Genomic DNA, 26,912 nt, shown 5'->3' on the forward strand with positions numbered 1-26,912 from the left:
AGTGGAGAGTGTCCAATCACACCCCTGACTGGAATGGTTTGGGCTTTCAATTTACTTTCAGGCAGAAAGTATTCCAGGCTTACGGGGATTAATCTCCCTTTGTGCCTGGCTCAATCTTCAAATATGCTTCATAATTGTTCTCCGGACTTGTGCCTTGTGAATGGTGGACAGGATTTGGGGAGTCAGGAGGTGAGATACCGGCTGTAGAATTGGCCTCTAACCTGCTCTTGTAGGCACAGTATTACTATGGCTGGTCCAGGTCAGTTTCTGGTCAATGGCAACCCCCAGGCTGTTGATGGCAGTGAGGGGGTGGGATTAAGCGATGGGAATGCAGTGGAATGTCAAGTGGAGGTGGTCGCACTCTTTCGAGTCTATCTGCGCCTAGCACAGGTCATCCGTCGATTGAGTCTAGTATGATGTTGTAATGTACCGACTGGAGCAGGTTATTGTCGCTGTTCTGTTCTCACTTAAACGCAGCGATGATAGCCAGGGGCGAATTTCAGTCGATGGATTGAATTTCACGAATTGGTGTTTAAGTGCCCAGTGGATGAAGACCTGTATTTCGAAGCGTGTCTGACCGTCTCAACCCTTTGGTTGTGTTTTGGGGGAGGGGAGTCATTGTAAGCAGTCCTTCTTTAAGGTACGAAGTCTTACAACACCAGGCTTCTTTAAGGTGACAGCTGAGCGATTGGAGTTTGAGATAAGCTGGCAGAGTAAGTGCCCTTTGCTTCATGGTGTGCTGCTGCGATCAGCTGTTGAGTGACACCCAGTCACTACAGGGGGCAGGAGGAGGGAAAAAGGCAACTCTTTGGATCTCACTCACAGGGATGTGAGCAAGTGGCTGCATCCAGCAGTGTCTCCAGGCGGGTCAGAGAGTGAGGATGGACACAGACACGCTCAGCCCCGGCAATGAGAGCGGCTCCTGGGCAAACGCCTGCTCCATTGAGACATCGGACGGACCAGAGGTGGTGATGGTGCCGGTTGCCTTCGGGTTGATATTCCTGCTGGGCATGGCGGGCAACGCGCTGGTGATAGTGGTGCTAGGGCGCACCAAGGCGAAGAGAGCACGCAGCACCACCAACATCTTCATCCTCAACCTCAGCGTGGCCGATCTCTCCTTCCTCCTGCTCTGCGTCCCCTTCCAAGCCACCATCTACTCGCTGCCCGAGTGGATCTTCGGCGCCCTTCTCTGCAAGTTGGTGCACTACTCCTTCACCGTCACCATGCTGGTCAGCATCTTCACCCTAGTCACCATGTCGGTGGACAGGTACATCGCGGTGGTCCACTCCAAGCGGCCCCCCTGCAACCGCAACAGGAGGAACGCCTCGGTGGCCGTGGCCGGCACCTGGACGCTGTCTCTGCTCACCGCCCTGCCGGTGGCCCGGCACCAGACCCTGGTGAGCGGCTACCACCGGGCTCCCAACTGCTCCTTCTGCTGGGAGGTTTGGGAGGAAGACACTCTGAAGCAGGTCTACAAGGTCACCATCGTGATCATTGGCTACCTGCTGCCTCTGCTGCTGATCTGCTGTTGCTATGCCAAGGTAGGATAACCTTTCTGTGGAGTTAAAGTCCAACTTGGCCCCTGAGCAGAAGCTAATTCTTCAGACGGTGGAGCTGGAAAAGGCAACACTAGTTAAACAGAGGGTGTAATTTAACATTCCGTGCGAATAACCTGATGTATTAATTATTGCCTCGATATAAAGCTATTTTTCTCTCAGCGGCATGTAACGGGTGAATTATTAAGCTTTACTTAAGTTTAAGTCCGCGAACTCTTAACACGATTCCAAAGTGTGAGATGATAAAATGTGGGCACGGCTTGTTGTACAGTAAGTGATGTGTGACAGGGGTTTACACGCAGTCCACCTGCTGGGGTCGTCCCTCTCTGTTGGGCGGGAGCTGCTGTGTTGTGACCCCGATAGAACCTGGAAATATATAACTAAATCCCGCTTAAAACTGAGCAAAGGCAGGCATTTGTCTCGGTTTGAAGCTGTGCCCAAGTTCATCCGCTTCACACTGCTGGATTTCACCAGTCTGTCATGGGTTTATCAGTTGGAAAAAAACCAAAGGTGATCTTCCTGGCTTTTCACGGCTATGTTTCGATCTTTCTACCCCCCCCCCCCCCCCCCCACCACCACTTTTCCAGGTGCTGTTTCACCTCCACAAGAAAGTGAGGAACATGTCAAAGAAATCGAAACGATCCAAGAAGAAGGTAAGAATGCAACACATTCTGTAAAAAAGCAGTCCCTTCACTGCTCTCTCTCCACTCACACTAGATTGTCGGTGCTGCTTTCCCGCCTACTCCGCGGCAGCCCTCAGCTACCCTCCTGGTCGGAGGAACAGACAGCCGCAGAGAAACCAATGACTTCTTGAAAGTTAGGTTAAAATCCTGGAATTTCCTCCTCAGCAGCAGCCCCGTGGGAGCGCGTTCCCCAAAGGGAATGCGTTAGTTTAAGCAGGCGATTCACAGTCACCGTCTCCAGGACAATTAGGGATGAGGTTTGGTGAACAGCGCCCATGTCCCATGAATGACTAAAAAGGAAAGTGTTGACTCTGACTCAGTGAAAATCTAGTCCCAGAGCTATTAGTCAACCTATGGTCCAGTATTGGTATTATTAGCACCATAGAAAAAAATCCATTCAAATGTCTCAACAGATTACATATTCTCCCTTAATTTCCCTTCAAATACTTACATAACTGTTGTGTAAAGCTTCTTTGTCCAAGTAAGAATGGAGCCGTACTCTAGTACACTATATTATGTAGAGTGAAGATAAATATAAGTAAATTATGTTAAAATTGAAAGTTGAGGTAAAACAGAACAAAATAATGGTTTGTCTTTTGTTGACATTGGTTGAGCAGAGTCTGCTAGGTTTCAGCAATGAAAATGCAGATCTTAAAGTTCCAGCATACTTTTTTTTTCAATTAAGGGACAATTTAGCAAGGCCAATCCACCTAACCTGCACATCTTTTGGGTTGTGGGGGTGAAACCCACGCAGACATGGGGAGAATGTGCAAACTCCACACTGACAGTGACCCAGGATTCAAACCCAGGTCCTCAGCGCTGTAGTCCCAGTGCTATCCACTGCACCACCGTGCTGCCCTAAGTTCCAGCACATTTTAAGCAAAGCACCCTGCCCCACAATAAAATAATTATTGCAAAGGAATGCGAGGAGACAATAATATACTTGCAAATTAATTTGCATATATGTAAGTATGAGATGCCACATTTTGGTAGGAATAATTGGAAGGCCACACACTGCTTGGAAAGTAAGGGGCTGTATATATGGGCTTGGGGCAGGAAGGGATCCAATGGTACATATACATAAAATAATTAAAAGATGCAGGTTAAAGCAACCATTAAAAATAAAATGAAACATTTGAGGTTGGTTTCTAAAGGGATGGAATGGGAAAGCAGAGCAGTTATGTTAAAATTGTATTGAATCTCGGTTAGACCACACTTAGAGTACTCTGCAAACTGTTGGTCTTCAGATTATGAAAAAGGATATAGGTGCTTTGGAAGAGGTACAGAAGATACTTAACACAGATGATACTGGAACTGAGAGGTTAAATCTTTTAGAAAAGGATGAAGATACTTGGGCTGTTTGATCTAAAATTGGGAAGAATGAGGGGAGACTTAATGTAGCTTTTTAAAATGATGGAAAGGTTTGTCAGGTAGACATAGAGAAATACCCACATGCAGGCAAGACTAGAATTAAGATCCACAAGTATAAGATAGTTACTCAGAAATCCACAGGGAATTCAGGAGAATCTCTTTACCCAGAGAATTGTAAGTACGTGGAACATATTATCACAAGGAGCAGTTGAGATAAATAATATGCATTTAAGGAGCTTCTAGATAAGAATATGAGAAAGATGGGTGGAAATGCTGATGTAATTATTAGATGGAGAGGGAGTGTGGAGGCTCAGATTGAGCATAAATGCCTGCACAAACTATTTGGGCCAAATAGCCTGTTTTTATGCTGTAAAGTTTATGTAAAATATTGTTCTAACACTGCACAATTGTATTCCCAGATGATTTTGCCTGCTGCATGTAATGGGTTGCAAAAAATGTAGAATATCTTCTCCAAGTTTATTAAATATCTTGCACTTTTCATTTTAAATGATATACTTCATGATTCCACCTTGTTTGCCTCCCTGGTAAATACAGAGGCAAACTAACTCTTCAACATTTGTGCCCTTTTGCTGCCATTACCTATGAGTTGATCATGTGCATCTCTTATTGGACAATATCCCTATCCTGATTTTTCCTTTGCTTGTTAATGAGTCTGTGGAATACTTTACCTTTCTTCTCTCTCTATTCCTTGATGATTTAATTTTGTAGTTCCTCTTTGCTTTCTTACATTTTTAAAATTAATTTCTTTCCTAACCTCTTCATATTTCCTTTTGTCATCCTCTTCGCTTATGGTCTATGTGCTTGGTTTTGGAACCTGTGCAGCTGGAAAGAGAAAGAGGCTTAGTGCCGCAAGGAGAGACCCAGAGGTTAGCAGCTAGGGTTACAGATTTCTGATAGATCTCAGCCAAAAACATGAATTTTTTCTTTTGTGTTTGCATTTAACAATCTTTTCAACAGAGTAACACTACATATAAGGAGTCATCTTTCGGGACTGAAAATGTCAAATCCATTTTTGCCACATTCATCTCAGGTCTGCTTATAAATCCATTTTATTTTAATTGGCCCCTGAAACGTAAAATGATCTTGTTTACTTCACATCTGGAATTGATGTCCCGAGGGGTGAATTTCAATATAGTGCTGTTGCTGAAATTCTCTCTGCATCTAATATGGAGTTTATGTTTCGTGTTTGCAAATACTTCAGCAAAATGCAGTTTACTACAAAGAAATTAAATGGTATTTTATACAACATTTGTGAACTCAGTACAATTACATTTGATAGTTTAATAGTTGCATTCAATGAGCTGATGCCAGATTTGGAGCAGAATTGCTGTTTGCAGAATCATAATGGTAATTCAGACAGCAATGATGTAATTGTGATACTGAAGACAAACTTGCCTTATAAATATTAAGCTTAAACTATTAAAATATATCTTGTTAACCATTTATTTTCTTAAACTTTATTTCATGAAATCAATCATCCCCATGCAAGCAGGAAAGCAGTCAAACATTTACCTGTATAGTCAGAAAGACATAAGAGCATAAAACATAAGAGCATAAGAAATAAGAGCTGCCATGACCATCTAGCCCATCATGTCTAATCTGCCATTCAATAAGATCATGGCTGATCTTCAGCCTCAACTCCACTTTCTGGTGTGCTCCCCTTATCCTTTGATTTTCTGAGAGACCTAAAGTCTGTCTATCTGAGCCTTAAATGTATTCAATGATGGTCCATCCACAGCACCTTGGAGAATTCCAAAGATTCGTAACCCTGAGTGACCCGGGTTTGATTCCTGGCTTGAGTGATTGTCTGTGTGGAGTCTGCACATTCTCCCCGTGTCTGTGTGGGTTTCCTCCAGGTGCTCCAGTTTCCTCCCACAAGTCCCGAAAGACGTGCTTGTTTGGTGATTTGGACATTCTGAATTCTCCCTCAGTGTACCCGAACAGGCGCCGGAGTGTGGTGACTAGGGGATTTTCACAGTAACTTCATTGCAGTGTTAATGTAAGCCTACTTGTGACACTAATAAAGATTATTATTATTACATCTCAGTCCAAAATGATCATCCCCTTATCCTGAGGCTGGGCCCCCATGTTCTAGTTTCTTCAGCTGAGGGAAATAACCTTTATGTTTATCCTGTTCTCCCTCATGTATGTTTCAATGATATCACGTCTCTTTCTTCTAAGCCCTGGAGAGCAAAGGTCCAATTTACTCAGCCTCTCATCACAGGCAACTTTCATCCAGTAAACCTTCACTGTTGTACATGAAATGAAATGAAAATCGCTTATTGTCACAAGTCGGCTTCAAATGAAGTTACTGTGAAAAACCCCTAGTCGCCACATTCCGGCGCCTGTTCAGGGAGGCTGGGTAAATATGGAGACCAATTATGCCCAGTACTCAAGTTGTGGTTTCACCAAAGCTTTGTACAATTGTACTAAGAGTCATTTATTCTTGTAGTCCATTCTTCTTGCAATTAAAGCCAACTATTTACCTTCATAAGAACATAAGAACTAGGAACAGGAGTAGGCCATCTGGCCCCTCGAGCCTGCTCCGCCATTTAATGAGATCATGGCTGATCTTTGTGGACTCAGCTCCACTCTCCGGCCCGTACACCATATCCCCGAATCCCTTTATTCTTTAGAAAGGTATCTATCTTTTTCTTAAAAACGTTTAAAGAAGGAGCCTCAACTGCTTCACTGGGCAAGGAATTCCAGAGATTCACAACCCTTTGGGTGAAGAAGTTCCTCCTACACTCCGTCCTAAATCTACATCCCCTTATTTTGAGGCTATGCCCCCTAGTTCTGCTTTCCCCGACCAGTGGAAACAACCTGCCTGCATCTATCCTATCTATTCCCTTCATAATTTTATATGTTTCAATAAGATTCACCCCGCATCCTTCTAAACTCCAATGAGTACAGTCCCAGTCTACTCAACCTCTCATCGTAATCTAATCCCCTCAACTCTGGGATCAACCTAGTGAATCTCCTCTGCACTCCCTCCAGTGCCAATATGTCCTTTCTCAGGTAAGGAGACCAAAACTGAACACAATACTCCAGATGCGGCCTCACCAACACCCTATACAATTGCAGCATAACCTCCCTAGTCTTGAGCTCCATCCCTCTAGCAAAGAAAGACAAAACTCGATTAGCCTTCTTAATCACCTGTTGCACCTGCACACCAACTTTTTGCGACTTGTGCACCAGCACACTCAGGTCCCTCTGCACAGCAGCATGTTTTAACATCTTACCGTTTAAATAATAATCCATTCTGCTGTTATTCCTCCCAAAATGGATAGCCTCACACTTGGCAACATTGAATTCCATCTGCCAGACCCTAGCCCATTCATCTAACCTATCCAAATCCTTCTGCAGACTTCCGGTATCCTCTGCACTTTTTGCTTTACCACTCATCTTAGTGTCGTCTGCAAACTTTGACACATTGCACTTGGTCCCCAACTCCAAATCGTCTATGTAAATTGTGAACAACTGCGGGCCCAACACTGATCCTTGAGGGACCCCACTAGTCACAGGTTGCCAACCAGAGAAACACCCATTTATCCCCACTCTCTGCTTTCTGTTAGTTAACCAATCCTCTACCCATGATACCACTTTACCCTCAATGCCATGCATGTTTAGTTTATGCAGCAACCTTTTGTGTGGCACCTTGTCAAAAGCTTTCTGGAAATCCAGATATACCACATCCATTGGCTCCCCGTTATCTACTGCACTGGTAACGTCCTCAAAAAATTCTACCAAATTAGACACGACCTACCCTTTGTGAACCCATGCTGCGTCTGCCCAATGGGACAATTACCCTCCAGGTATCCTTCATGATAGATCCCAGCATTTTCCCTACAACCGAAGTTAAGTTTACCGGCGTATAATTACCCGCTTTCTGCCAACCTCCTTTTTTAAACAGTGGTGTCACGTTTGCTACTTTCCAATCCTCTGGGACCACCCCAGAGTCTAGTGAATTTTGATAAATTATCACTAGTGCGTTTACAATTTCCCTAGCCATCTCTTTTAACACTCTGGGATGCATCCCATCAGGGCCAGGAGACTTGTCTACCTTTAGCCCCATTAGCTTGCCCAATACTGCCTCCTTAGTGATTACAATCATCTCAAGGTCCTCACCTATCATATCTTTATTTCCATCAGTCACTGGCATGCTATTTGTGTCCTCCACTGTGAAGACTGACCCAAAAAACCTGTTCAGCTCCTCAGCCATTTCCCCATCTCCTATTATTAAATCTCCCTCCTCATCTTCCAAAGGACCAATATTTACCTTAGCCACTCTTTTTTGTCTTATATATTTGTAGAAGCTTTTACTATCTGCTTTTATGTTCTGAGCAAGTTTATTTTCATAGTCTACCTTACTCTTCTTTATGGCTTTTTTAGTAGCTTTCTGTTGTCCCCTAAAGACTTCCCAGCCCTCTAGTCTCCCACTAATTTTTGCCACTTTGTATGTTTTTTCCTTCAATTTGATACTCTTCCTCACCTCCTTAGATATCCACGGTCGATTTTTCCCCTTTCTACCGTCTTTCTTTTTTGTCGGTATGAACCTTTTCTGAACACTGTGAAAGATCGCTCGGAAGCTTCTCCACTGTTCCTCAACTGCTTCACCATGAAGTCTTTGCTCCCAGTCTACCTTAGCTAGTTCTTCTCTCATCCCATTGTAATCGCCTTTGTTTAAGCACAAAACACTAGTGTTTGATTTTACCTTGTCATCCTCCAACTGTATTTTAAATTCCACCATATTGTGGTCGCTCCTTTCAAGAGGATCCCGAACTATTTGTAGTTCATCTGAGCATCAATGTTTACAAGTTTTGTGGCTTTTTGAAAAAAATGGTTATGGGGAAGGAGCAGGAGGGTGGGACTAATTGGATAGCAGGATGGAATGAGTGGCCTCCTTCTGTGCAGTATCATGCTCTGATTCTTTTTTTGTTGTTCATGGAATCAAAGCCAACATTTATTGCCCATCCCTAATTGTCCTTGTTCAGAGGGCATTTAAGAGGCAACCACATTGCTGTGGGTCTAGAGTCACATGTCGGCCAGACCAGATAAGGACAGAAGATTTCCTTCCCTATAGGGCATTAGTGAACCAGATGGGTCAATCTGGCAATGATTTTGTGATCATCGTTGGATTTCATAATTTCAGATTTTTATTTGCCATGGTGGGATTCAAACCCAGGTCCCAAGAACATTAACCTGTGTTTCTGGAATACTAATCCAGTGACAATACCTATACCTATACCATCACATTCTGTCCAATCAAGGTATCCCTAATAGAATTACATTTCTATGAGCTGCAATGCATTCTTTCCCATTGGAATATTGTAGCTCTGGAACCAAGTTTTGCAGTTATTCATAGGAACATAGAAAATAGGAGCAGGAGTAGGCAATTCAGCCCTTCTAGCCTGCTCCGCCATTTATTATGATCATGACTGATCATCCAACTCAATAGCCTGTTCCTGCCTTTCTCCCATATCCTTTGAACCCTTTCACTCCAAGAGCTGTATCTTACTCCTTCTTAAAAACATATATGTTTTCACCTCAACTAATTTCTGTAGTAGCAGGCTCACCATTCTCTGGGTGAAGAAAGTTCTCTTAATCTCATTCCTAAATGGTCTACCCTGTATACTCAGACTGTTACCCCTGGGTCTGGACACACCCACTATCGGGAACATCCTTTCTGCATCTACACTGTCGAGTCCTGTCAGAATTTTAAACGTTTCAGTGAAATCCCTCCTCATTCTTCTGAACTCCAGCGAATATAATCCTAACGGACTCAATCATTCCTCATATGTCAGTCCCGCCATCCACAAATCAATGTGGGTGATCCTTCAACCCTTCCAGCAGAAAGAATATTTTCTTTCTATACCTTCAGGCCTCATGATTTTGTAGGCCTCTCGAACTAATCTCCTCTCAGCCTTCTTTTCTCTGACGAGAACGACCACCCTCCCACCTTCTCTATTCTATCCTCTTGTCATTTAAAGTCCCTCGTTTTGGAACCATTGTTTTAAATCGTTTCTTCACCCTTTCTAATGCTTTCACATCCTCTGTGGTTCCCAGATTTAGACACAGTACTCTAGTTGGGGCTGAAGCAGTGTTTTATAAATGTTCTCAATAACTTCCTTGAATTCATCTTTCTTTCTCATGCTTTCTTTCCCTTTAAGGTAGTTCCCAAATGTAGATAAATGAAACTGAGCTATGGCATAAGCAACCATTGCACATTCTCCAGAAAATTAAATCTGTGTAAAAATTTGTGTTGGAGTAAAATCAGTATTTTCAACAGTGTGGCAAAATATGCATTACTCTGTCTAACTGAAGTATGTTTACTTGTTTGTTTGTTTGGTGTCACCTTCGTCCCAGAAGGTTAACGGCTATGGATCTCCACCTCTGTCTATCCTGAGGTCGCCTTACACATTCTGCATGGGTCAACTGCGTCCAGTCCATAAATACCTGTCATCCATTTTCTCCTCTGTTCCCCTTGCGTACATTTTCCAAGTGTGTACTGATATTATCTCAATTCTACCTTGGCCAAGTAACAAACCAAAAAACAATCAAATAAAATTGACAAATTGGTAAATCATTGTGAAGTCAGTATGTTGCCATTTTAGTGGAATTCTGAGTGGATACGTGCTGCTGCAAAAGATTTGTGCAGCCAAGTGTTTATAGTGGGATGTTGTCAATGATTTTTTTGCCACAGGTTGTGTTTACTGGAGCATTTATTTGCCCACATGTTTCCATCAATAACTATAAGGCTTTAGATTTTTAATTGAACCTGAACCATATATGCAACTGTGGGCTCCAACAATATTTATTTCCCATGGCAGAAACTGGAATGAAAACAAATCTGATAACACAAGAATGCAGCCACTCGAGGTTTGCAGTTCTTAAAATGCCCTTTCCTGTTGTAATTTTTAATCATCCAATTACTACCCTAAGCAGCAGAGTTTTTGTTAATGAGTACTGAATAAAATAATCACTCTATGCCAGTACGGTATGAGGTACCAGGTACATAGATTAGGAAATGTTCTCTTCATTCCACCTATTTGTGCTCAAAAAAAAATCATTGCTGGGAACTGGACACAGTCCATTAGAAGCATGTTGTGCTGAAGCAGCTAGTGGCTGGCTAGGATACAGATTCCTGGGCTTGGAAATTGGCTTGTGTCTGAATGAAGTTGAACCCACTGGCCTAATGAGGCTGGTGAAAGGACCATGACCATGCTAGCCTCATTAGGATATCACAGCTGAGCTACAGGTGACAATCATGGCCCCAGCTCACCAATTGGACAACATCCCCAAACACTTTTACAAACAATGAAGTACATTTTTGAAGTGTCGCAAAAACCCATCTGGTTCAGTAAGAAACCGAAGAAAATCTGCCATCACTACCTGGACTGGCCGACATGTAACTCCAGGTCCACGGCAACGTGGTGGATGCTTAACTGCCCTGGTCTAGCAAGGCACTCAGTTCAACGGCAATTAGGGATGGGCAACAAATGATGACCTTGCCAGTGAATAGTCAGATTGAGAAGTCAGACTGCAGGTAAAAGATTTTACGCCGGCAGTGAGCTGCTGAAGATGCTGCAGAATGTAATTGTTTTGAACTATTAGAAAGGGATGTTATTCCTGATCATTAATCTTGCATCTTTCGCTGGAGTTCTGCCCAACTTCCCAGCTATTCAAAACTAAGAATGATGTTAAGGGATGGAATATGGGAAGTAAATCAATGGGGAAAAGGGAATCCTCAAAACAACCAAAGAACATGAGTTTTGATGGTCTGAAACTGGTGAAGGAATGAGTAATTAGTCGGTCTGTTTTATCATACTCAGCAAATATCTAACAGGTATACCAATGTTGCATTCTCTGAACTGAGAGATTCTATCATGAGAGAGTGGCCATGGGACTGAACTGACTTGCTGCACTGAAATCTCCTGTAGTCAGGATTTGATATCTATCATTTCATTAATATCATCTGATGTCTGCCTACATTTTGGGTAAATAATGTTTTGGGTGACCACATGTTATACAGAGGGTAGTATGTGGCAGGCTGGTCATAATGGAATAGTCCAGTCTACAGAGTAAGACAGTGGTGAGGGTCGGGCAATATTACAGAGGTGGACCGCACCCTATCTTCCAGCTCCACAACACTCTGAAATGTTTGCGCTCATCTCATCTAATTTTGGCTTCTTCAGCACCCCTAATTTTAATTGCTCCACCAGTCCATCCCTAAACCTCTTCACCTGTTGAGGTGGAAATAGGTGGCCTTTATATGGTGCAATTATGTAGGCAGAGGTTCATCTCGGGGTCATATATAACACCAAGGTTACGAAGAGTCTGGTTCAGTCTCTGTTGATTCTACCAATATTGATTTTGACCAAGGATCAAGCCCCCTGTAAGGCAGTTTATTGACACACCAGGAGATTAGGATCGTAGAATCTCTACAGTGCAGAAGGAGGCCATTCGGCCCACCACGTCTGCACCGACTCTCTGAAAGAGCACCCTACCAATCTTTATCACCCAGCAAACCCACCCAACCATTTGGACACTTAAGGGAAATTTAGCATGGCCAATCCACTTAATCTGCACATCTTTGGACTGTGGAAAAAAACCAAAGCACCCGAGGAAACCCATGCAGACAGGGGCGAAAGTGCAAACTCCACACAGACAGTCGCCCAAGGCTGAAATTGAACTCGGGTCCCTGTGAGGCAGCAGTGCTAACAGTTCCATTAGCATGGAACAAATACTGCTATTTTATTCAATAGGTTGGCCTGATTAAAGTGTTTTGTGAAACAAATTAATTCTGCTCCTCAGACCTGATGCATAAAGTTTGCTAAGCAGCCTTTCAAGATCTTACAACATTGAAAGAACTAATCAGAAGCTGTTAGATTTTATGATCACAATCAGAGTACAGTAGGTCTGTTTAAAAATGTCAACTGTAATAGAGAAATTGAGCATTATATAAAAGATGAAAGTGTTGGAAGAGTAAAGAATACAAGGAAGGGGGAAACACAGCTATTTCCATTATTCCACTGGTTATTTCAGCTGCCTTGCAGCAGGCGGCAGGAATCGAAGGGCAGTCTGAAAAAGACACGTCCTCCAATTCCAATCAAACAGTGCAGAGTATTGGTGGAGACCTGAGAGCTGGTCATGTGCTTGTCCTCTACCGGGATGGATGATGTTTTGTGGGGCTCCCATACAAAGCTTTAATTTTGGGCTCCCTACATTTTTAGAAAATACATTCTTCGATATAGGCGTCATTGACTAGGCCAGCATTTATTACTCCTCATTAATTGTCCTTGAGAAGTTCATGTGTTAAAGCGGTGGTTCTCAAACATATTCATCCACGGGCCCCTTAGGCGGGGCAAAAGACCATGAACCAGCCCCATCCCACCAGCTTTCACTTGCCACTGCAAAACATCGCATCGGAATTAGTGGGAAGAATGGAACTGCTTATGATGAGACATCAATGAGGTGATATCTGGTTCCGAGCTGGACAGCAGCACTCTCATGTCAGGCTCAACATTCGGCCAATTCCTCTTGTTTGTTTTCAGCCTCACAAGTGTGAACAATCCAATCTCAGAAACATAAATCTTGCTTATAAAATTACATTGTCATTCCTGCATAACTTGGGCAGTGTTAAGGTTGTGTGACATCACGGGCCTGTTTTCTTGTATGGTCTCACTTGTGGCATTTCTCCTCAATGACCAGCATGTCGGATGAACCTGTGGACTACCTGGAGCACCCTTACAGACCACTGTGGTTTGCAGGCCACACTTTGAGAGCCAGTGTGATAAAGGTACACTCACAATGGATGCTCTTTGGTAGGGAGTACCAGGAGTTTGATCAAATGACAATGAAGGCTTCACATTTCCAACTTGGGATGGTGTGAGATTTAATGGGGACCTTGCAGGAGTGTTCCCATGCATCTGCTGCCCCTGTCCTTCTAGGTAGTTGAGGACAGCAGTCTGGGAAGTGCTGTTGAAAGGAGACTCGATGAGTACATTCTGTGGATAGTACACACTGCAGTCATGGTGGTGGAGAGAGCTTTTTATAATACTTTGATGGGGTGTGGGCGTCGCTGGCAGGGCCAACATTTGTTGCCCATCCCTAATTGCCCTTGAACCGAGCTCGGCTATTTCAGAGGACAGTTAAGAGTCAACTACATTGCTGTGGGTCTGGAGTCAAATGTGGGCCAGACCAGGTAAGGATGGGAGATTTCTTTCCCTAAATGACAATAGTGACCCATAAGGATTTTACAACAATCAACAATGGTGTAATGGTCATCATTAGACTTTTTAATTCCATGTTTTTGTTGAATTCAAATTTCACCAAATTTAAACCCACGTCCCCGGAAAATGATCTTGGGTCTCTGGATTACCGCTCCAGCGTCAACACAACTACTGTGGTGAATGAGGCAAGTTGCTTTGTGTTGGATCATGATGAGCTTCTTAAATGTTGTGGGAGCTACACTCATCCAGTGGAGAGCAATGTTCCCCCTTGACTGCATTGCAACCTAAATGTTTCCACACGTGCTGCACTCAAATTGACCTTTTTAGCTGAGGTGAGTTTGGGTTTCGCAGAAGTATCTAATAGACCCATATACTTGAACAAATTGCCCACGCACAACAAAGGCAAATTTGAGGGGATGTTGGTGGAGACCATTTCACTGCACTTCTAACTTGCGCCTTGTAGGTGAAGGAGAGACTTTGGAGTATCAGGAGATGAGCCACTTGTCACAGAATACCCTGAATATTTTGGGAGCCACAATACTTGTGTGGTTGGTCCAGCTGATGTTCTGGTCAATGGTGAACTTTGGGATGTTGAAAGTGAAGGATGTGATGATGGTATTATTGTTAAATGTAACAGAAGTGCGAGACTCTCTCTTGTTGGAGATTATCATCACCTAGCACCTATACGAATGTTATTTGCCACTTAACAGCCCTGTGTCTGGATGTTGTCCAGATCTTATCCCCGCGGACATCAATATATTAGGAGTTGCAAATTAAATTAGACAATGAAATGGACGGCACGTGGCACAGTGGTTAGCATTGCTGCCTATGGCGCTGAGGACTCGGGTTCGAATTCCGGCCCTGTCCGTGTGGAGTTTACACATTCTCCCCGTGTTTGTGTGGGTCTCACCTTCACGACCCAAAGATGTGCAGGTTAGGTGGATTGGCCAAGCTAAATTGCCCCTTAATTGGAAAAGAAATAATTGGGTGCACTAAATTTAAAAAAAAAAAATTAGACAATGAACCTAAATACATGCCGCTCATTAGCAGATCCGGTTTGAACCATTGACTGGATCTGGGGGTGTATGATCCTTACTTACGCTGTCCCTGGACCTCTCAACTATAGAATGCTCATGGTCCTATAAAAAGAAAGAGCGGAAAGCTGGGGCTGAGCACTGTTTAAAAAAGGCAACGAACTGAATCAAAATGATACTTAATGGCAAAATGAAAATAATTTAGCTTAGAAATCCTTTTATCGCACCTCTCTGCTCACTCTCAGGCTCACATGTTACGTTAGTTTTGCCAGTGTAACATTTGCTACACATACTGTGTAGAGCAAATCTCAAACTAGCTTGGGTAATGCAGATGTGCATTAAAACGTAACAACACAGGAGAGAATGGAGTTCTCCTGCTGAGTGCACAGTGCTGAATTCAGGGTTCTGAGCATGGGTTTAAGCCTTGAGTTGTGCCATTAAGAGTCAGAATAAATGAAGCACAATTATGGATGCTGGCAGTAATGTTATCAGCCCTGTTGGTCATATCTGTTGGGAAGTCCCTGTCATTGGAATTGCGCAGTATTACTGTACTTATCCTCCCATCACAAAAAGAAACTTGATTTCTGAAGCTTTTTAATTTACCTTTTGAGTTGTGAAACATTTTCTCCATTGTTGTATCGAGGCGCTCTTTCATTTAATATCTTCAAAAATAAGAATTTGTTACAGAGTAAAATCAGATTCCACATTTTTGTATATTTCCAATGTTCATCTACATTAATGTTATCAATGACTGCAGAAAATCTTTCCAAGATGCATTCTAGTCAACACTGGAACACACATTGTATGGAAGGCCCAAATGTAATCAAAAAATCACCAGATCTGTCGGCACACAATTAACTATTTTATCAAATGTGCATTTCACAATTTATATCAGTTTTCATGTCTTCCTCCCCATTTCTCTCCTGAAGACACACTGGGCAGTGCCACAGGTGCTGATGTTTACCTTTTTCCTAAGGTGCTCTTTTAGTGAACATTCTTGTACACAGGTAAACTATGTAGTGGCCCATTAGCATATTTTTGGCAATGTCCTCCACAGTGCGTCTACTACCATGGGAGATCATCTTTGGATTTGCTGCCATCTTATTCTGCACTGGAAGATTAAACCTTTCAGCACAAATTCAAAAGAAAAGTATTTTCCAGAAAGTAACCTGTAGATGTTTATTCTGTTTTTTTTAAATCCAGTTTTTGTCCTTGGTGACAGTATATGGGGTACATTTCCTAAAACTTACAACTTTGCAGCTTGCAGGCAACATTGGACACAAGCTATTCTTAGCGTCAGCTCCTACTCCTCCACTATCCCAAGTTCCTCCTCACTTACGCTCAAAACACTTCCTCCTCAAATTTGTTGCTGAAATATCTGGACAAGTGCGTTGCACGGGTGGTGCGGATGATGCACCATACTATCTGGTTCTTGCACCTTTGGCAGCATTGGGAACTACAACCAGCTATTTGCCTAGTAGGCCTGCAGTCGTTTAAGAAATGGTACAGAATGTGCACAGAGCTAATTCTACTGTTAAATTGGGAGGTAAAAGAAATTCTTTGGGAATTAATGTTTGCATGGAAACAGATTGAAACTGCACTTTAATTAACAAAACACAAGTATGGCATTCCAAAATTGTAGGTATAATTTAAGTTGAAATAAATATCCATATGGTCAAAATATTGCAGATTATTGACAGTAGAATTTACAATGCAGGACTATCATGATAACCATTTGAGCAATCTTGAAAGGCTTATCATTGTTCCCAGCTGTTGGTGGTAATAATAACTCTAGTTGCTGCGAGAATAAGAATATGATGCTGTCATGCGTGAAAACTTTGCTGGGAGGGGGTGGTTGGTGGTGGGCTGAAGTTTGAGGGATCCGATCTGGTGTAAATGGGTAATGGCATCTTGAAGATCACTTCCTGCTCCATTCCAGCCATCAGCAATTTGATGAAATCCTCAAAATAGATGGCTGCCTAAAGCCCAGATGCACAGCTAACCATTTCAATTGTGTCCAATGACATTAATAATAATAATATTATTATTAGGACACCGGTTATTATATATTATTAGGACACCAGTGCCATTTTAGAACTTAATTAGGGAAGAATTTCACGCCACTCACCCGCATAAACTGTGTGAGGATAATAATTTATATGTAAGTTTGCATTTACTGCTAAATATAGAGCACAAAGAATTACAAGAACATTAAGGGATTTTAGGCGAACATTTCCAATGAGAATTTCCACCGTATGTTTAGCAGAATGAGCAGAGGTGTCAAAGCTGTTGACATTAGACATCACATATGGCTAATATAGATCTGACATTTTACATGGGTTAGTCATCTACATTTGCTCTGCTCTCTTTACTTAGGATGTTGAGGCAGTGATGACTGCCTTTGTTAACTTGGAAGGAATCTTGATTGAACAGACGAGGGAAAGAATCTTTTGTCAGTCAAACCAGCCAAGACTGGAACTGCCTCTCTCAAAGAAATATTTTCAGTTCGTTGAGAGACTATCTTTCCAGTTTTGTACCAAATGAATTCCTCAAAAGTTTTTTTTCAGATATTTGAATTGTAGGAGCATGAGTATCCTTCAAGAACCATCAAGTGTTGTTTATTTGTATACCTTGAAGAAGCAAGACAATGCAAAGTGTTTAATCAAACACCATTATAACTTGCTTTTGAATGTTTGTGTTGCTTTGATACCTTATGATGCACCATCAATTACCACAAAGACGAGGGTAGTGGAATAATCAAGGCTTTATTGAGCAAAGATGTTGTGCCTGCTACCAGAATCGCTGCAACACCGGCGAACACACACATTTATACGCCGCCTACTGGGCGGAGCCAGCAGGCAGGGATTACCCATGTACCTCTAGTATATGTGTCTTACCGTAATACATATAATACAGCTAGTGGGACTACCACACCTTAGTTATCCATTTGCATAGCACTAACTGCATAGGGGCTGGTGTTATATTCGCAGGAAGCATGGTTTGTAGAATTGGGGCTCCAACACAGGACCCACCACATCTGCCAGTGGGAGGCACGCCATGCTGGGACTGTATAATCCTGGCCCTACACTTTCAAAGAGAAAGAGAAAAGGAAAAGTTAGAAAGGAGAAAAAAAAAACTTGAATTCTAGAGAGTAAAAGAAGCAAGAAAGTTTGATCTCGACAAAGAAAAACTTAGATTACATGAACGGGGAGTGGCAGTCAAACTTGAGAACAAGTCAGTAAGGAAAGAATTGAAATGTATTTTGTGTCCTTTGAGAAAATTGCTACAAAGTTGTGATGGCCACAAGAAAGCTAGATGGTTTTATTGCAAAGCATGCTCGTGGGGTAAACTTTGGAAGGATATTCATCTTTTTAAGATATGCAATCTACAGCGTATAAAAAAGTGAAAAATTCTGTACTCACTGCCTATCAGTTAGTCCTGGAAACATGCAGGCAAAACACTTGAAAACCTTAGAGAAGTAATGCTAAAGGAAGATAAGTATGATTCAAGGGGACTAACGTGTTGTTTTTTCATGAGGGTACATGTCAAGAAAGATTGTTGGACATCAAAAAGTAAGACTATGGCATTTATGGGAGTGCATGGTACCTTTTCAGAAAATACTGTATTAGTGGGCCGAGCTTGTGACAAACCAATTACTTTGAATGTATTTATCATTGCAAAAGACCAGAGCATAGAGGATTATTAACGATTTGTGTGTGTTTCCACATTTTTGGCCAGTAAAGCAAACAAACAAAAGAAGATTCATAGAGATATGGTGTCAACTCATCTGCAGAAGGTTCACTATATAAGAATGCATTGGTTAAGGTTGTTTAAATGGCCCATTCATAAAGTTAATTTAAAATGTGGTTTAATTTCGGGTAATTATAGATGTGGGATAGATCAGCCATGATCGCATTGAATGGCGGGGCAGGCTTGAAGGGCCTGGTGGTCTATTTCTGCTTCTATTTTGGATAGTCAGAGACTTTTTCCCAGGGATAGAGGGGTCAATTACTAGGGGGCATAGGATTAAGGTGCGAGGGGCAAGGTTTAGAGGAGATGTACGAGGCAAGTATTTTACACAGAGGGTAGTAGGTGCCTGGAACTCGATGCCGGAGGAGGTGGTGGAAGCAGGGACGATAGTGATGTTTAAGGGGCATCTTGACAAATACATGAATAGGAGGGGAATAGAGGGATACGGCCCCGGAAGTGTAGAAGATTTTAGTTCAGACAGGCAGCATGGTCGGCAAAGGCTTGGAGGGCTGAAGGGCCTGTTCCTGTGCTGTACTTTTCTTTGTTCTTTTGTTCTCTTATTTCTTGTGTTAGCTATTAACAGTGTCAATTTTCTGTCAGGAAATGACCTAGCTGGAGATAAGGTGCTGATCACCAGTGATATCAGGCACCTGAGCTGCTAAGTTGAAAAAATATATGAGGATATCAAGCGACATTACAAATCCATGATCATCTACAATTTTGCAGTGAGAATTACTGTTTCAACTAAACATGTGCCCAAAGAATCCAAAGCATAGACTGCTACGGTCAAAGGGACATTAGAAAATCAGAATGACAACTCCGAGTTGATGGCAGCTGGAGACAAATTGAAGCTATCTGAATTAAACCTGCAGGCAGACTGTAAACAAGGGCCAAGATTTTCCTGCCCTTAGGGCGACACGTGATGCAGTGGTTAGCACTGGGACTATGACGCTGAGGACCCGGGTTTAAATCTCGGCCCTGGGTCACTGTCCGTGAGGAGTTTGCACATTCCCCCCATGTCTGCATGGGTTTCACCCCCACAATCCGAAGATGTGCAGGTTAGGTGGATTGGCCACGCTAAATTGCCCCTTAATTGGGAAAAAAATAAACAATTGGGTACTCTAACTTTATATTCAAAAACCTTGGGGGGGAAAAAATGTCCTGCCCTTGCCGCAAGCAGGATCTTCCGGTCCTGTCGAAGGTGACCCTCCACAGTGCGTTCCCTGGCATCGGTGGGTGCGGGGCATGAAAATCCCCATAGACATTGGTGCGACTGAAAAATCCCACTACCAGCCAATGGCGGGTTGACTCCACCACCAGGAAATACGCTGCAGGGGAGCTGGAAAATCCCACCTAAGAGGTGGCAGCAGGACCCAATGCTGATGATGGAACAAAGGAAAGCACTTATTTAAAACTTCAGGGTAACGAATGTTCATACCATAGAGCTATGAGGAAGGATTCACCTCTTAACATAAATTAAAACTTCAAAATGACAATGCTGCTGCTCTTGTGGGAAAAGAGCAAGGCAAAGCTTGTGCTGAGTGGGAAAATGAAAAACATGAAGAATTTAAAAGAATACATAAACTGATTTTAAATATTATCAAGATTTCTTAAACCTGAACATCAGTGTGACCTTAATGCAATTCTTAAAGTAGCTAAGGAAGATTTTACTTATCAGAAGAGCAAACTGCTTGCACAGAAGGAGGTAGTATTAAATCTGCATCTTCTGGAGAAGAACCGTTTAAATAATAGGAACAAACTTTAAGATAAAACTAATCCTGCATTTAAACAGGAGGGCAATTCAGTCAAAAGCAAATTACTGCAGATGCTGGAATCTGAAACCAAAAGACAAAATGCTGGAAAATCTCAGCAGGTGTGGCAGCATCTGTAAGGATTCCGTCGCATTTGTCCCGATGATGCCACTTTCCAAAGTGGTGCTTCGAAAATGTGTTCCTTCTTCCTCAACCGTGATTTCCCATCTACAGTTGTTGACAAGGCCCTGAACAGCGTGCGGTCCATCTCCTGCGCCACTATACTCGCCCCCTCCCCTCCCTCCCAGAACAAGGATAGAGAACCCCTATTTCTCACATTTCACCCCACCAGCCTCCATATGCAAAGCATAATCCTCCGCCATTAAAGTGTTGGAATTCCAAGAAGACATTAAAATGCCTGCAGACAGGAAGGAGAATAGATATCAGGAGTACTGTGTAGTTCAAAGACTGTGTAAATATGTCGAAGCCCTGATGATGATGTAGTGTATAAGTGTTAAAAAAGAACAAAGAAAGTTGCTGAATCCTAGGGAATGTCCAAAATCAACAAAGTTTTCCTTTGTAAAGTTAGCAGATTGGACTAAGAATACAATATTCTGACCCAGGACATGGAAAAGCTGTAAAATCTACTCAAAATGAGAAAGAAGGTTTGCTATGATGGATTATGGAAAGTAAAGCCACCAGCAGTAAAGTGAACTCTCACTTTATTGAGTTGGAATTCCAAGAACACATAATCCGGAATTTTATGCCGGTGGGATTTTCCTGTTCCAATGAAGCCAATGGACCTTTGAATGGCAGCTCACAATTTACAGCATCGCCCCCCACCCCCCCACCCCCACCCCGTGGCCACAAGGCCTTAAAAATATACCATACAAATAGAATTTTCAAATCTAATTAGCATGAGATTGAGTGTGATGAGTTCAGCCTTGGATGCTGCCAGAGTGGACACTTCAATAGTGAAATGTGACAAGGGAGAGAATATACATTTTGCTGCATGTAGTAAATTAGTTGATAAGATGTTTATGTTTTGTTATGTTTCCTTTGTAACATAAGCGGCTTCCTTGTGTTGCATTTGTCAAAGGAAGGTCCAGACATGTAGATAACTTCAACACATTTATTTACACTATGTACACTTTTGTCACTTGAGTTTGACACTACTGCTAATCCTATTATAGCTTCCTAAACTGACTTGACCAGCTGCTGTCTTCCATATGGTGGGTGTAATATTGAATCAACCCTGTGCCTGTCCTCACTGACTGTCTCCACTGGCCAAAGGGGCAGATCATGTGTGTGGCGTCCTTTATATATGGGTTGGTGTAATGCCCCCCTGTGGTCGTGTCACCTCCTTGTGTATCGTGAATGTCCATTGGTCGCTTCCTATCTAACTTATCTATTGGTTGAGTGTGTGTGTGTGATGTTTCTGGTGCTCCCTCTCGTGTCTGGCTAGCTTACATGTATTTACAGTGATGCACATCACCACATCCTCCCTTTTCTATATGTTCATATTTTCTGTACACTTGGAGAAAAACTAAACAAAGAACAGGTAGATAAGGTAAGGTATATACAAGTCATGGGAACGGTAATTAAACAATAAGTCCAAATCATTCATGCGAGTCCATAAACCATCAATCATCATGGTCAAATGTCTCTCTTGGTTATGAACGCCATCAACGTTTCCGAGCCACAGGAACCAAGTAGTGGTCAAATCACCTCGCTATCTGATTTGGAGTCTTTTTCTTTCTTTAAATGTTTGTGGTGGTGCTGTCAGGTGGCATCTTGTAGCTGATAGGTCATTGACATTGAAGAGGTACCATCAACAGTATCATTCGAGGTCATGGATGTGCCATATGCTGAAGTTGGATAAGACTGTGCATACTGGTTCTGGCCACATGCTGTGCTGGAAGGGTGATTCTGCTGAGAAGCGTTGAAGCATGTCGATTTGGAGACAGAATTGCTGCTCGCATCAATGTCTGGTGATGGTGTGAAACTAGAACCTTGCATCTGATAGGAATATGCTGTCTGGCCAGGCTGTGGTGCAGCAAATCCTGGGCTGTAACTAAGGCATCCAGTCTGTAGTGCAGATTGCGCTGGCGGTAGTCCTCCTTCGGTCTTGATTCCATTAGTGGGCAATCCGTAGTGCTGGCCTGTTTGAGAATATGCTGCATAGACTGCTGGCTGCTGCAGGCTTGAATACTGGATTTGTCCAGCATGAGCTGTCATTGGCCGCACTGTCGGTGTGGAACAAATGTGTGGACATAGCTGTGGTGAAAATTGGTGTATTCCTCCTGGACTGTGGCCGCTGCTTGTTATTGCTGACCCAGTGTGATTGTTACGTGATCCATCTCCTGTCGTTGTGGCATCTGCTGTCACCCTGAGCATGCCATCACTGAGGTTGCGGCACTGCCTGTCTGGAGTAAAGTCTGTCTTACGTGAATCAGAGTCGGCGTTTGGTTGCTCCCCATCTGGAGTCTGGTCTGTTTTTTGTTGATGCTCCCCGTCCGGAGTCTTAGCAGGTTCACTGGAGTCAGCTGAGATTTCTTGAAGCTGCACGTCTGGAGTCGGAACATGCAGGAATGCATTGACTAGTGGAAAGGTTCGAGCAATTGAGGGTGGAAGTAGTGTGGTGTCACCGGAGTCACCAGTGGTCTCACAGTGATCGTCAAGTGCCTCTGTACACAGTAGCTGAGGTCTGTCACTTTGTACCCCTTGCATGGGAAGTGGGATGTTATCGTCACTCGTCTCACATACCGTGGGTAGATCCTCAGTAGCTGCTTGCTGTTCACTAGGGTTGGGTAAATTGTCAGAGTTTTCATCTGGTGGTGCAAACAATGTGGGTGGACTGTCATTGTCTTGCCGCTGTCCTTCATTTGGGCTTGAACAGTCATCATCGCTTTGTCCTTCATTGTAGCATGATAGATCGTCATGGTCGTCCTGCTGTGCAGTGGAGCGTGGTAGACTGTTATAGTCTTCTTGCTGTTTACGTGAGCATGGCAGACTATGCTCTCTGTGGGCTTGTACCGCTCTCTGTCTCTTAATTTCAGGCTGCAGCATCATCCTGCACTGATGAGTTGGGACGTCATATCTGCTGGGTTGAAGATCCTCAAATCCGAAGAATGAATCCACATCTGCGTCGGATTCAATATGGGGGTCGCCAATGTGCAACACGTCCAGTTGCGGTTCGGATTTGGTACTGGGGTAGCCTCTCAAGGTGAAAGGTTCATCCGAGTCGTAGTCGTCTAGGACCATGGAGCTGTCATTGGACTCGCGAGGTCCAGAGAAAATGTGAAGGTCGGTATCGAAGTATTCAAGGTCAGAATCATCGGTTTGGGCATAGGTAACTGCTTGTTGCCGGGTTCTTCGGAGGTTAAATTCATTTCCTGGTTCAATTTGAGGCATTGTGCTGTCATTCCAGGTGAAGGAAGGTTGTTTTACAGCTTTAAAAGATTTTTTCTTTGATTTGGGACGTTTCCCCTTTAAATTGGTACGGTCTGGGGCCTCTGACGTCATGATGCGCGCATAGCACGTCGGAAGCGATTGCGCATGCGCAGATCGCTGTTCCTTTATCGATGGCCGTTTTCTTGATTGCGCATGCACGGCGTCTGGCGCATGCGCAAACGAACCTTCCGGTTCTGCACACTTCTCGCGCAACTGCGCTAGTGTAGTCCCTTTAGCAAGATGGCCGCCGACACCGACCCAAATCGTTCTCTGGTCCGGGATTTCGGCCTCGAGGTGAGTACTGCCGCTTCTCTTACCTTTTCTTGCCGATTGGAGTGGGTTTTCCTCACAGTATTTGCCGAATTTGTCCAGGACTGCCTGGAAGTCGCACCTGTTTTGCCCCTTGGAAAATGTGAATTTTTAAAAGATTTCTTCTGCTCTTGCACCAGCGATGGTGAGGAGAAGCTCTGTTTTTTTATCATCGGCCAGGTCTTTAAGTTCGGCTGCCATCAGGAAGAATTCAAACGTTTGCCGGAATATCTGCCAGTTTTCGCGGAGATCGCCGTGGCACTGGAGCTGCTGCAGAACCGGGAGCTCGAACATCTTGCCTGGGTATTGCTGGTTGTCACTGTACGCTGAGGTATGGCTATCTGGATTTAAGCAGTTCACTACTGGTACCATGTTTTGTTATGTTTCCTTTGTAACATAAGCGGCTTCCTTGTGTTGCATTTGTCAAAGGAAGGTCCAGACGTGTAGATAACTTCAACACATTTATTTACACTATGTACACTTTTATAACTTGAGTTCAACACTACTGCTAATCCTATTATAGCTACCTAAACTGACTGGCCAGCTGCTGTTTTCCACGTGGTGGGTGTAATATTGAATCAACCCTGTGCCTCTCCTCACTGACTGTCTCCACTGGCCAAAGGGGCCGATCATGTGTATGGTGTCCTTTATATATGGGTTGGTGTAATGCCCACCTGTGGTCGTGTCACCTCCTTGTGTTTCGTGAATGTCCATTGGTCACCTCCTATCTAACTTATCTATTGGTTGAGTGTGTGTGTGTGATGTTTCTGGTGCTCTCTCTAGTATCTGGCTAGCTTACATGTATTTACAGTGATGCACATCACCACAGTTTACATGTTACATTTTCATATTGATGTAGAAACCATGGGCGAGATTCTCCGAACCCCCGCCGGGTCGGAGAATCGCCGGGGGCTGGCGTGAATCCCGCCCCCACCGGTTGCCGAATTCTCCGGCACCGGATATTCGGCGGGGGCGGGAATCGCGCCGCGCTGGTTGGCGGGCCCCCCCCCCCCCCCCGCGGTTCTCCGGCCCTGATGGGCCGAAGTCCCGCTGTTAGAATGCCTGTCCCTCCGGCGTAGATTAAACCACCTACCTTACCGGCGGGACAAAGCGGCGCGGGCGGGCTCCGGGGTCCTGGGGGGGGCGCAGGGCGATCTGGGCCCGGGTAGTGCGCCCACGGTGGCCTGGCCTGCGATCGGGGCCTACCGATCCGTGGGCGCGCCTGTGCCGTGGGGGCACTCTTTTCCTTCCGCCTTCGCCACGATCTCCACCATGGCTGAGGTGGCAGAGACTCCCTCCACAGCGCATGCGCGGGGATGCCGTGAGCGGCCGCTAACACTCCCACGCATGCGCCGCCCGGCAATGTCATTTCCGCGCCAGCTGGCGGGGCAGTTCCGCCAGCTGGCGGGGCGGAAATCAGTCCGGCACGGGCCTAGCCCCTCAAGGTTAGGGCTCGGCCCCCCCAAGATGCGGAGGATTCCGCACCTTTGGGGCGGCGCGATGCCCGACTGATTTGCGCCGTTTTTGGCGCCGATCGGCGGACATCGCACCGATACCGGAGAATTTCGCCCAAGATTTCTACAGTAACAATTTTACATCTTTTGGGGGAGGTGTTATAAAAGAGAGATTTACAACATGGTTATGTTTTTGACTATCTCTTTTAATTGGAGGTGAAAGACCTTGCCCTAGAAAAGGGGGATGGTGTGAAGTTGTAATGGACTATGTATGGCAACAGGGCGGGTGATGATTATAATGGAGACTGGGGGCCCAGGTCAAGACTTACTGAAACTAAAGTGCCATATTTCACACCGGAAAACAAAGAGAGAGGCAGCTGTTTTTGTTTTGTGCAGACCTACAGATGCCCAGGAAGTCTGATCTTAAAAAGCCCTGGACACAGAGAGCAAGAGAGAGAGTGTCCTGGAGAGAGATACATGACCAGCAGATTCTACAGTTAGCAAATAGTAAAAGTCTGTTTTTCAAAATTAGCTGCCAAAGAGCATTTGGTTGAGAAGACATACTCTGTTCAAAGAGATGGAATCTGGGAATTTAAGGACACTGGAACATTTGTGGCCAGGGGAAGAAATCAGTGGAATGAGCCATACTGCTGGATGTCAGTTCAAGATTTATCAGAAGACTGAGGAGAAAGGACCTTCGACAATCACTGGATGTTGTGACTCAGCTAACAGGGGAGAGGTGGGCCAGTTGGAAACTGGCAGTAACTTTGGGCTGTTTCCTATCAAGTCTGTGATTCAGCAGAGCCTGCTCTAAAGTACAAATGTGGCATGGAGTTTTTGAATGCGTAAAAATGCTAATGAGGGATGTATTTTCTGTAGTTTAGAGTATTAATCGTCTACTAGGTACTATTTAGTTAAGTTGCTTTTGTTTTGTTGCAGTAAAAGTCTTAAATCTTGAAATCATATTGTGTAATTCCTTTAAGTTGGTCACAGGAAATTCAAATCATTTTTTTGTTATGAGTCTCTACTGGGATCATAGCATCACGGAGGCCATTTAAAGATTTGTATCTGTAAAATGAAAGATTTTCTCTGAAATTGGTGAAGGAGCACATTTGCTGCACTGAGTAAGGTGCTTTATTCCTAACTGCCGTACTTGACCAGAGAGTGCTTGATGCTGATAGTTGCTGAATGAAATGGTAAAAATATTTAATTTCCTCATTACCATTGTTATTTTGATGAGCAGAAAACAGTTTTAAAACATGTTGTTGTCTAAAGAGAACACTTTGAGAAAGTCAAAA

General features: G+C 43.7%; 1 protein-coding gene across 2 annotated transcripts in view; it reads left to right on the forward strand.

Moving 5' to 3' along the window:
* Window positions 1–713: 713 nt before the first annotated feature.
* The window catches only part of galr1b (galanin receptor 1b), a 196,741-nt gene continuing 170,542 nt past the window's right edge, over window positions 714–26,912 (forward strand). The window contains exons 1-2 of one of the 2 annotated variants that reach the window (XM_072518282.1): window positions 714–1,541; window positions 2,144–2,209. In XM_072518282.1, coding sequence (XP_072374383.1) covers window positions 882–1,541; window positions 2,144–2,209 — 726 coding nt within the window. In that variant the 5' untranslated portion in view covers window positions 714–881. The remainder of the gene's footprint in view (window positions 1,542–2,143; window positions 2,210–26,912) is intronic. The other variant, XM_072518288.1, reaches the window with a different exon arrangement.

Source organism: Scyliorhinus torazame, chromosome 10 (assembly GCF_047496885.1).
Source record: "Scyliorhinus torazame isolate Kashiwa2021f chromosome 10, sScyTor2.1, whole genome shotgun sequence".
Lineage (NCBI taxonomy): Eukaryota > Metazoa > Chordata > Chondrichthyes > Carcharhiniformes > Scyliorhinidae > Scyliorhinus > Scyliorhinus torazame.